The 12,238-nt window shown below is 38.7% G+C and overlaps 1 protein-coding gene across 1 annotated transcript in view; it reads left to right on the forward strand.

Moving 5' to 3' along the window:
- Positions 1-12,238, forward strand: part of PPFIA1 (PTPRF interacting protein alpha 1) — a 53,317-nt gene that overhangs the window by 19,474 nt on the left and 21,605 nt on the right. Inside the window, exons 3-16 of the mRNA XM_058807951.1 lie at positions 1,282-1,383; positions 1,888-2,052; positions 2,870-2,944; positions 3,375-3,476; positions 3,726-3,947; positions 4,657-4,803; positions 5,341-5,475; positions 6,551-6,634; positions 7,141-7,272; positions 8,643-8,705; positions 9,706-9,785; positions 10,036-10,168; positions 10,800-11,023; positions 11,593-11,818. Of these exons, the coding sequence (XP_058663934.1) occupies positions 1,282-1,383; positions 1,888-2,052; positions 2,870-2,944; positions 3,375-3,476; positions 3,726-3,947; positions 4,657-4,803; positions 5,341-5,475; positions 6,551-6,634; positions 7,141-7,272; positions 8,643-8,705; positions 9,706-9,785; positions 10,036-10,168; positions 10,800-11,023; positions 11,593-11,818 (1,890 nt within the window). The remainder of the gene's footprint in view (positions 1-1,281; positions 1,384-1,887; positions 2,053-2,869; positions 2,945-3,374; positions 3,477-3,725; positions 3,948-4,656; positions 4,804-5,340; positions 5,476-6,550; positions 6,635-7,140; positions 7,273-8,642; positions 8,706-9,705; positions 9,786-10,035; positions 10,169-10,799; positions 11,024-11,592; positions 11,819-12,238) is intronic.

Below are 12,238 nucleotides of genomic sequence, written 5' to 3' on the forward strand. Positions count from 1 at the left end.
ATTTTGGAGAACAGAAAGGAGTGTTAATTACTAGCATTTTGATGTTTTCTTATCCAAATGCTCCTGGTGTGTTCACTGGCCACTGGAGTGACTGAAGCATATTTATTTTCTCATTGTAAGTTGCATTGACAAGACATGAGGGTTGCTTTCTTGCAAGGCTCTTTTCTAAAAGGTGGACTTATTCACATTCACACTGTCAATTCTCATTTCTAGTGCAGTTCAGATTACAATTTAAATTTTTCCAGGGTGCATTAAGTTATGCTTTGGGTTTGCTTCTAAATGTGGTGTATAGTTGTACCTCTTGTTCTATTCAGAGTATGCTCCCTGAGTTAACAGAACATTTAAATGTCTTTTTTATTAAGTTAAGTTTTATATTATTTTATTTTTAGTGTGGCTGTTGATAGAGAGGGGAAATGGTTTAGGCTGCAGTGGCTCTTGCAGATATTAGTACAATCATTTCCTGACAGAAACCCCTGACTGTAGGAGGATATTCTTCCATACTGACTGTGTTCACTGCAGTAATAAGCATGCAGAAAGTGATGTGAGTTAGCTCCACTCCTGTTCTTTGTTGACACTTCACTCTGTACTGTTTCACTTTGGTTGGGCTTTGTTTGGTGAAATCTTTATTGAATTTGAAGGATGAGCCTTGTGAGGGCTTTGAGCCCCTGGGCTCACCTTTCAGAAAATTCTGATTCTAATCCTCAGAGATTTCTGGCAGAACTGTAGGGAAAGGACTGCTTCATTCCCTTTTGTGAGATTGGAAGGAAGGCTTGAATGAAATTCCTGTATTTAGCTGTAATGTGGTATATGTTAGAATTATTCATTGTTGCTCACAATTAAATACTGACTTGAAATAAGTCATGTTTGTTGGTTTCCTTATTTTGCTGTGCTTAGTGCTCTGTTTTTTCATGTCTCCCTCAGCAGTTGTTAAAAAAAACAACAAACCAAAACTCACAAAATTAACAACTCTTTGAAACTATAACAAAGCATGTTACAAATATGTTTTTCCTTTAGCTTACCAGGGAAACCCCAAGTCAAGGCAAGTATATTGCCTCCAGACACAAGTTTTCAAAGTCCTGGTCAAACATCATTTGTCTTTACAGCTGGCAGCAGAAAGGTTTTAAATGTTTGAGCTGAAGGTGGCTCAGTATGACTATACAGTTGTATTGGCTTTGCACATCTGAAATGAATGCTTCAAGGAACTGTCAAGTGTTCATATGAATCCACTCTCACTGTGTGCTGATATTTGATGTGCTTATACTTCTGTCTGGTTTGTTCCAGGAATTTGCAGCGCTCACAAAAGAGCTGAATGTATGCAGGGAGCAGCTGCTTGAAAGGGAAGAAGAAATTGCTGAACTGAAAGCAGAAAGGAATAACACAAGGGTCAGTTCCTTGTCTTCTCCAAGCTTACCATTCTTAAAGCATCCAGCTACAGGGAGGAAAACAAATGTTGAATTTGAAAAGCTAGAAGTATTTTTTCCCCTGATACTTGTACATGAATCCCCATGGAAGTGCAGATGTGTGTGTGTTGATCAAGAGGGTTTGGCAGCTTGTGCACAGCTCCAAGTGCTGCTGTGCAGAATCAGGAAAAGCTTGTAAGACTGCACTGCTATCTGCCATCCAGATTTCTTGTTGTTAAAGTTTTGTAATCCTGCAGCTCTGGGATCAGAGGAGCAGAGTGGGCAGGTTGTGGTGATGTGTTTGAGCAGCTCACACTGCTAATACAGCTGAAATGTTAAAAACAGTCCTTACACTCCATACAATATCCTTTGTCTCTGAAATTTGATATTTATAACTCTACACTTGCTGTTCTAGGAGGCAGAGTTTTCTGCAGCTGTACAAAACAGGAATAAACATTATTCCTTTCTGTTTTTCCTTTTGCTTTAGCTATTACTGGAACACTTGGAGTGTCTTGTCTCCAGGCATGAGCGATCCCTCAGGATGACTGTTGTGAAGAGGCAAGCTCAGTCTCCAGCAGGAGTTTCTAGTGAAGTAGAAGTTCTCAAAGCACTAAAATCCTTATTTGAGCACCACAAAGCCCTTGATGAAAAGGTAATGAAGTATTGTACCTAACACCTTTTCATCCTCTTTCCTTTGTGTGGGCCAGCCAGTTTTTGTACTGGAATTGTAGAAATCTCTGCAGTGTAACTACATTGGAAAATGCTCTCCTAAATTAAGGTGCTGCACTTAACTAAAGCAAGGTGCTGTGGTTTATTCAAGCACTTCATTAACTGTGTTAATGTAAACTCAGCATGGTTCAGGAGCAGCATATTTGCTGTAGGAATGCACACAGCTGCTTACCTATACAACATCAGGATTTATCCTTTTGATTATCTAATAAAAGAAATAGACTAGAGAGGAATCTGCTTACACTGGGATAGAAATCTGAATTAAAAGAACTCCTCCCTTCAGTTGTGCCTGATATTAACAGCAGGATATGCAACCGCTTAAGTTCACTGTAAATTTTGTTGCCAACTTCCAGTTTACCTGTCTTTGTGACCCTTGTATATAAAATCTGGCAAATAATTTTAAGTGGAATTTTACTTGTTCTTTCATGTTGTAAATGAGCAAACACTGTCTGTGCCTTGCAGAAGGACAAGCAAATTCTGGCTATGTTTAGCTCTTTAGTGCCTAAACATACAGTTCATGTTGCTTATGATAGAAAAAAGGAAAAGCTAGATTATAAAAGAAACATTATTTGGTTATTTTTTTGGTAGCATGTGTTGTAATTAGGACTGACTCCAGATTAAGAAGGTTTCTAAGTGTAATGGAAACAGTGTCATTTATTGTCTGTAAAGGCATGGCATCAAGTAAAATTGATTTTTTTTTGACTTGAATGATTTCAAGTAATTTGAAATTACCCTTTCAGGTAAGGGAGAGATTACGAGTAGCACTTGAAAGGTGTAGCTTATTGGAAGAAGAACTAGGTACTACACATAAAGAGGTAAGTTTGTCTTAAAAGAAGACTTCATGTGTCCGTTGTGGGTGTTTCAGTCAATATTTGTACAGAGTAATTTATTAAGTTTCACTTTCACTTCTTCCTTTTGATTTCTTGCCAGATGGAATAATTGTTAAGTTTTAACTTAGCTGCTTTGAAAGAGCAGGAGAGGAAAAAAACCAAACCCTCAACCTCCTGATACCCTCTCTGCCCCCAAAAAACCCCAACCAAACCAACAAAAAGAGTTCCTGTGCCTTTAAAATAAGGGTTTGCAGTGGCATAAGGTATTTGAGTGCTTGTGCCAGATTTTATTAATACATACCTGGCAGTAGAATCAGTAATTGTTGTTTTGCTCCTTTGCTTTTGCAGCTCTTCCTTATATTATTAGTGAAAAAGGAATTGGCTTGAAACATGTGTCTGTAAACTTTTCTTTCAGTTAATGATTCTGAAAGAGCAAAATAATCAGAAGAAAACACTTCCAGATGGGATGCTGGATATAAATCATGAACAGGAAAATACACCAACTACAAATGGGAAGGTACAGCTATTTACTTGGCTTAGCAGACACGTGGGTTTTGATCATTAACTATAACATTTTAATTTTAAACCATAATGAAATATTTTTGTATGATCATCTAGTTAAAAAATCATAGTTACTGAAATTTCAGCTTTTGCAGACTGTTCAATAATAAAATAATCTTTGCGGAGGGATGCTTACAGGTGAGTAACAATTTGTTTTTCAATCTAATTTGCATCATGCTAATACACTTTTTTTCCTGTTTAATAGAGATCCTCTGATGGTTCATTATGCCACGATGAAAACCTTGCTAAAGTGATTGAACTCCAAGACATCATAGATAAGCAAAACAAAGAGCAGACACAAATGAAAGAACGCCTCACTGCTTTGTCCAGCAGAGTAACAGAGCTGGAAGAAGATCTAGACACAGCAAGGAAAGACTTAATCAAATCTGAAGAAATGAACACAAAGTTACAGAGGGATGTACGAGAGGTGAGGAAGGAACTGTCAGGATTTGGGGAGTCACAAATGCCATTTTCATAAAATTTTAGTTTCACTGGTGCTCAGTTGAACCTTTGTTTTTGAAAGTCTTTGGTTTGATAGATGAGAAGAAAATGTTTTTTTAGGACATGATGGGTATCTGGTTTTTGTTTAGAAGACCAAAGGGTCCCATTGTCCACTTAAAAAAATCTGTCTTCAGGATAAACCTATAACTAACTAGATATTTCATTAATAGATTGGAATTTAGCATTGCCAACTTCAGCATGTTCTGGAAGAGATGCTTGATCCTGTCATACATGCTTAGCTTATTACTCTTGCTTCCTTTTCTAAAAGATGCACTTGGTTGAGGAATCCCTTTAATTTCAGTGGTGTGGTTGACAGTTCCTGTCACTGCTGAATCCCTAATTGCCAGGGTCCCACATATCCTTTTTAGAGAGCAAGGGAGCATAATTAAATCCCAGAATTCTCTGACCACCCCAGCAAGTCAAGATTTGCTCTCTGTGTGCCATTGGAAAGTAGCAGATCTGTGGTGTAAGGTAATAAAGACCAGTGTTTTTTAATCATTAACTGTTTTAAAAAGTCATTTCTTTCCACTTCATTTTCTACTGAGAAAAATAACCTGATTAAAAAAAATTTTTTTGAAATTATTTTATTTGAAATTATCTCTCACATTCTGACTTGTGTTGTGTGTCCTGCCCAGACTCTGGCCCAGAAGGAGGACATGGAGGAGAGGATCACCACTCTGGAGAAACGCTACCTCGCTGCACAACGTGAAGCTACATCCGTGCACGACCTCAATGATAAACTTGAAAATGAAATTGCCACTAAAGACTCCATGCACCGACAGGTTGTGCTTTCAAATGAGATGAAGTACATTTTGCTCAGCGTAAAGCTAATGGAGATAATTAATGTTCATGCTGTGCTCAAGCACTTTGCTTTTAGGGAGATAAATATCAGCTGTAATGTGCTGTTATTAGTGATTGTTTTTCAGGAGCTGGAGTCCTACATTGCAGAGATTTTTACCCTGGGAATAAAGATGAGACAGCTTTACTGGGAAGGGGAAATGGTTTTGAGAAATTTAGTGCACTTTATCTTGGGCAGCAGGGCTGTTGTCCCTATTAATTGTGGATTTTAAAGTTACTGCGTGTGTATCCAAGCATCTTTAGTTTTGTGGGTGAAAATTACTCATTCTGAGCTAAACTTTTAAGATTTGAATAGCATGTAGTGGTTTTTACAAACTATTGCCTTAGTGGGAGAGGAAGTTTGAGAAATGCTTGACATAAAATAGTCCAGCTTCATAAGCCAGAAATGGCTGTTTAGCCAACCACTTTCTAACTAATCATTTCTCTAACCCTCAACACTTGCTGGCCATGACCCTGTGCAGAGTGAAGATAAGAACAGGCAACTGCAAGAGCGACTGGAACTGGCTGAGCAAAAGCTGCAGCAGACCCTGAGAAAAGCTGAGACATTGCCAGAGGTGGAGGCTGAGCTGGCACAGAGAGTGGCAGCGCTTACAAAGGTGAGGTGGTGGCACAGTGTCCTCCAGACTCCCTCCTCCACTGGTGTCCCACTGCAGGAAATCTGTTCCTAGTGTTGGTTTGGTTACATTTGATTTCCAGTTTTCCAAATTTTTTACAGAAAATGTTATTTCCTACTTTTTTTTCCATTCATCTCTCTGAAGACACTCTGATTTACTTTCTTTTTTTTTTTAATTTTTAATCTGTTTTTAAGTTTGTGCTCTTTGGAACTTAAGTGGGTTTTCTGTTAACTCTTCTACATCATAAAAATATCTCCCTGAATTATTATTTTGGTACTTTTTATTAAAATTATTCAATAATAGGCATAGAGTCTTCTCAACATGAACCTAAATTTCTCACACTGCTAAGTGAAGCAAGTGGGGAGAGAGAGAAGTTGTGGTACTATCAAATACCAGGATTTTTAGAGGGCTGCAAATGGAGTAATGAAATCTAAAGCATTATATTTAGTTAACTACAAATGAGCCTTTTCAAGTATGTGTGTGCATGTTTTCTTTCAAAGCCTTAGTTTCATTTTTTTTTCCCTGTTATCTTTCCTGTCCCTAACTGGCTCTGTAGTCTGACCTTTTGTCTCCTGGGAGCTCTGCTGCTAAAGATGCTAAAGTTTTGGAACTTGCCACCAAGCTTAGGAAGGTAGAATTTGTATCTTAGTCCTTGTCTCTGCTTGCTGCTTTCTGCTTTGCCATGATTACTAACAAAGGGTCCCATCGTCCAGGCTAGTGAGGAGAAGCTGAAAATGCACTCAGTCTTGACTTTTTTTTTTTTTTTGTTTTATTTCTTGGGGATATGAATGAACTTTGCTGTTGCAAGCTTGTTTGCAAATAGTTGTAGTTGATTCATGATGGTACTTAGGGGTGAGAGGTTTCATCATTTTGCCACTTCCCATCTGAACTCTTGCTAGGTCCTTTTGGTGACAGAAAAACATCTGTTCTGCATTGTCCTTTATCATAAATGGCAGTTGTGCAAAGCATGTTAGAAATATTCCTGTGCCTCAGTGTTTCTGTGCTTTTGGAGCCTATAAAACCCACCCAAATTCTAATTTTGCTCACAAATTGACAGGCTGAGGAGAGACACGGCAATATCGAGGAGCGGCTGAGACAGATGGAGGCACAGCTTGAAGAGAAGAATCAAGAACTGCAAAGGGTACTGCACATCATTTTGACAAATATAAAAAGCTGAAAGCAAGAACCTAATCCTCTTTGTTTCTCAGCTTTCAAATAAAGCTAGAGTTTAGGCTGGCTGCTAGTGAGTCACTGTACTGTGGCTAACCTTAAATCTCAAGGAGAATGTGCTGAAAGTCTCCAATAAAAGTTTGAAGAAACTTGGTGAATTAAATGACCATGGAAAAATTGGTTCCTGGGTTACAGATAATGGAATCCATTCTGAATTGTGCCTTTTAATTTTTTTTTTTTAATGTAGGCTTGGATTTTTGAACTTCTGATCTTGGGTCACTTATTGAAGACTGAAGTGTCCCTTAGATTCCCTTTACAGAGCCCTGGAGGCACATGCAGTGTTCCTCTGCATGTGTGAAAATATTGCTGTTAAAAAAAATGCATTTGGATTAAAGAAAGATTGCTGCCTTCATAACCTGGAAATTGTTAGAGATATTGCAAATCTGAAGTTTTTTCAGCAGCTTCTTTGTATCTCAGGCTAGACAGAGAGAGAAGATGAATGAAGAGCATAATAAACGTTTGTCAGAAACTGTTGATAAGCTCCTGTCTGAATCCAATGAAAGGCTTCAGCTTCATCTCAAGGAGAGGATGGCTGCCCTGGAAGACAAGGTAACATTCCAGTAATGAATGTGTAATTCTGTCATGATTCGTGCCTTTTGCAACATGTCCAAAACTTCAGCAAATAAACACAAACCCCTTATTAGTAAGTAGTTGCTGTTAAGGCTCTTTTTTAGTGTGGATTTTGAAAAATCTTAAAAATAATTTTTGAGATTGTCCCTGGGCACTGCACAGTGGTGTTGAGAAGGCAGCTTTTAAGAAGCTTTGTCCTTTATTTGACTGGTGCAGATTGTATAAATAGGCTCATCCAGTGTAATACAGGAAGCCTAAAGCATTGGAACTTTGACCTTTCCAGTTCAGTTTCTTTGTTTCCCACTGCTTTTGGCTGTACCAATTCCTCTGAAGTCGTTGTGGGATTCCTGCAATTTGCTTTTCTTCTCAGGTAGCTCATTTTGGGACTGGTTATATGCATGTAAATGAGCTTTTCCTGCAGTGTCAGTGCATATATTGGAGCTTTCCCTGCACTCAATTCATCTCTTCTGACACACTTTTCACTCCTTCTCTTCCCTTCTGCTTTTGGATCTAGATCCTTTTGGATTATTCTTCCATGCACAGCTTGAAGTTAGATCCCTTATTCTTCATCCAGCAAAGCCATGTCTTCTGAAGTGACACTTTGCTTGGTGCTGACTTTGAGTTGCTTGGTCTTGGATTAAAATATATTTGGTTTCTTTTACCAGAGGGTGAAATGACCATCTGGGGAAATGTTTCAGGAAAAGCTGAGTGTCTTTGGTTTTAAAGTCATGGCAATAAAATGCTTTGGAACACAAATGGTGTTTCCAGACTTGTACTGAATGTTTGCTTCCTCTTCCTTCATGCATAATGTTTGAATAATAGGCGATGTCTCAGGGTTGACCCTGACTCCCTCTTATCTTCCAAACCATAACTACATTTGCAAATAATGAGGAAAATCTACTTGTCCTTTACTGTAGTTAACAGCTTCTAGAAAAGTGTTCTTATTGAGACTTCCAGCTCGTTCTTTTATGCTAAGTTGGGAAGAAATATTCAGGTAACATTAAGACTTTGTTCTGATCATGTGCTCTTTCTTGAATTACTTTGAATGATTCCATAATTATTTCCTTTTTTCACTAGTTAGACTGTGAAATGGAGCTTTAAAAGGCTGCTATTGCTATTAAAGATTTATGGAACCAGTCCTATTACTAAATCCATTATTTAGCAGGCTGTACACCTGGAAGGATGAACCTTCAACTATAATCAAAGTGAAATGATGGAAGCAATCAAGGATGTGTAATTTAAGATGCATTTGTGTAGTGGTGACTGCATTTTTTTTGATAGTCATCATGGTTATGGTTTAAAAGTGTAAAGCTTCTGAGAAACTTAATTTGTGATGCCTTTAATTTCAGAATTCACTTCTACGAGAAATTGAAAATGCAAAAAAACAAATAGAAGAACTTCAGCATGAAAAGGTAAACTGCATTTCTGAAATATTATCTTGGAACTTAATTGCTGCCTTGCCACATAGCAGGATCAGATTTTAATTCCTCATAAAACTTAACATTTCCTGCTCTGTTTAAGAGAAAGGAGTTGTTATTGCTTATTTTATGGTATTGTGTGCCACAGTTTTAGGGGGACTTTATAGATAATACATAACCTTTTAGTCCAAGACTTAACACACTTTTAAATATGTGAAGGGCCCGGATATGTTGGCAATTGGCCAAAGTTTGGAGGTTGTGTAGAATTTTTATACTGTTGTACATGTGACCTTGAACAGCAAAACCAAATGAGAAATACTTTTAATGTTGGGTATTTTGCCATAAGGTGTTCTCAAGGCATTGAATATCACAAAATGCTTGTGCAACTGCTAACATTTTTTTAAGAGTTTTAAGAGCTGTGGAGCAAAGGGAGAAATACTTATTAGTCTTGGCTGCTCCTCAGTAATAGCAGCTTGTATTCTGCTTGTCCTGGAAATGACAAGTCCCTCATTACAAATGTTTACTATCAGCCACTTTTTATTTTATTTAGGCTTTTGTTGGTTTCATATTCATGTATTTCTCTGCTGTTAAATTCAGACTTTCTAGAGCATGTAAAAATGTCCAAGTTAAAAGTGAATGCTTTTAGATGCTACTGTGCAGAAAGCTTGAACAAATCTTCTTTCTCATCATCACTTAATTATAATTAAACTTAGTAGCATCTGAACTAATAGCTGTTTTTAAAATACATATTGTCATTACCAGAGTCAGGGTAGAGAGGCAGCAGAATTATTCTGGGATGCCCTTTTGTGACAATGCTGTATTGTGTGTAGCAAAACCAATGTTTAAATAGGTAAAGCCTGTATCTTAAAATCTGTTGTTTCCGACTTTCAGAGAAATTAGATAAAAAGCCTAGATGTGAGTTTATAAATTTGTATTTGACACTAATTTTTTTTTTAAAAAGCATATGATATATTTTTTCTATTTATTTTTCCAGGATCAACTTGTATTAAATGTTGATGCATTGAGGGCTGAAAACGACCAAGTGAGGCTCAGAGCCACATCAATTCATCATAGGTACCAGCAGAAGTTTGTTTTTTTCCTATTTTCTTTAAAGTCACTGTGCTAAATACTATCTTGTAGATTATAAATGAAAATATTTCAGTCATAGCTATAAATTCAGTTTTATAGAGCATGTAAAATAATTTTTATACTGCTTAAAAACAACTGGCAGTGGTGGGACAAGAGAAATCCTTTTGGGTGATTTTTTTTTTTTTTTTGCTTCTTTCTCCCTTGGTAAAGATGAAGTGTTTGCTTTGTGTTGCAGCAGAGCAGATTTCAGATTCCCTGTGCCATCCTCCTCTGTGGGGGACAGTCACACAGACTCCTACAGCTCCTCCTCCGTGCTGAGGCGGCCCCAGAAGGGGCGGCTGGCTGCTCTCAGGGACGAGCCATCCAAGGTGAGGAGGGAAAACACAGATAACACAGATTTGTTCAGTGCATGAGCCTAATCAGGTGGGAGGAGGTTTTAGAGTTGGGAGCACCTGGCAAAAAACTCCCGAGTTTTATAGATCCTGTTTTACCAACTCATGAACAGCTGCTGGTACTTTTAATTGTTAGCAAATAGTTGCAAGATTGTGGTTTGGAGCTCCTATTTATTTTTTTTTTTAATTTTTTTTTTTTTTTTTTTTTTTTTAATTTTGACAAGCCTGTAAAGCACAATTTGAAGCAGTCCTACTTTTGTGTCTGTACACTCTAATCTAACACATTACTGTTCTGCAAGCAGTTTCCATTTCCTTTCAGGATGCATGAGTGCCCATTATATAAAACTGATTCCATAGTTCCCATGGAATTGATAGCAAAATTCTACTGCAATTAAATGTGTGTTCTGCATCTTGCAGTTAAATTAAGTTTAAAGCTTCCTACATTATAGCTTTTTTTTTTACATTTCTCTAAACATTGCTGTCTTGATGGATGCATTCAGCATGTAAGTGGACTTACATAAATGATTTTAAACATCTTGATAAGTAGTAGAGATGTCACGTTTTTTCCATTAGAGCTTGGATTTATTTCTTTAATGGATTCTTGTAGGTTCAGACCCTGAATGAGCAGGATTGGGAGCGGGCCCAGCAAGCCAGTGTGTTGGCAAACGTGGCACAAGCATTTGAGAGTGATGTGGATGTGTCTGACATGGAGGACGACAGGGAGACCATTTTCAGCTCAGTCGATCTGCTGTCACCAAGCGGTCAGGCTGATGCTCAGACTTTGGCCATAATGCTGCAGGAACAGTTGGATGCAATCAACAAAGAGATCAGGTATGGGCTGTCTGCTGTGCAACTTTGGATAAAAATATGCTGAGAAATGGTAATTTCCCCACATTTTTCTGCTAAGTGCTGCTTCTGTTTGCGTGGTCCTTTGTGGTATTTTCTGGGGTCCCCTGATGAGGGGAGGAATGATGAATTTGACTCCATGTTCTTAGAAGACTAATTATTTTATGATGGGGGCACTATAGGATGGGGGCACTATATGAAATTATACAATATGAATAGAGAAAGGGTGCAGACAGAAGGCTACAAAGAATGATAATGAAAATTCATGACTCCTGCCAGAGTCCTGACACAGCCGTTACCCCATGATTGGTGATTAAATTAAAACAATCACACGAAACCAATCAAACAACCACCTGTTGGATAAACAATCTCCAAACCACATTCCAAAGCAGCAAAACACAGGAGAAGCAAATGAGATAATGTCATTTTCATTTTTCTCTGAGGCTTCTCAGCTTCCCAGGAGAAGAACTCCTGGCAGAGGGATTTGTAAGAAAATGTGACGATGACAGTCCCTGTTGGAATGTCACATCGCTGTGAGGCTGTTTTTCCCTCAGGCTGATCCAGGAGGAGAAGGAGAACACGGAGCAGCGCGCGGAGGAGATCGAGAGCCGCGTGGGCAGCGGCAGCCTGGAGGCGCACGGCCGGTTCCGCTCGCTGGGCTCGGTGGCGCTCGGCGGGGCCCTGGCCGGCTCCTCCCCGCCCGGCAGCGGCCGCTCCACGCCGCGCCGCGTCCCGCACAGCCCCGCCCGGGAGGCGGACAGGCTGGGCATCATGACTCTGGTGGGTAACCACGCAGGCTCCTCCTCGGAGCGCTCCTGTTCTCTAGGAGATGCGCTGTTCTTTCCTCTCCTGCTTACTCAGCTGTATTTTTCCTTTCTCTAGGTTTTTCTACTGCTTCCTTTCAACTTCTATAAAAAGTGTAAGATACATAATGATTAGGAAAAACGTTCAGAGCTCGAGTCTATTATTTGGTCAACATCTCGTGCCTAAGTATTTATTCCTTCTGTTGTTATGGTCTTTCTTCAGACTCCTCTTTCTACAAGAAATAATGTTTTCTTTTCAACCACTTTCTCCATCTGCTTTAAACTTTATTTTTAGCAGTCCAGTATTCCAGTAAACACTCAGCCAGAAAGTGATTTGCATATTAATCTTGAAGACTGGGATGGTATCACTGCTGTTTGAATATTAATGAGTGCTAGT

Source organism: Ammospiza caudacuta, chromosome 6, assembly GCF_027887145.1.
Source record: "Ammospiza caudacuta isolate bAmmCau1 chromosome 6, bAmmCau1.pri, whole genome shotgun sequence".
NCBI classification, from domain to species: domain Eukaryota; kingdom Metazoa; phylum Chordata; class Aves; order Passeriformes; family Passerellidae; genus Ammospiza; species Ammospiza caudacuta.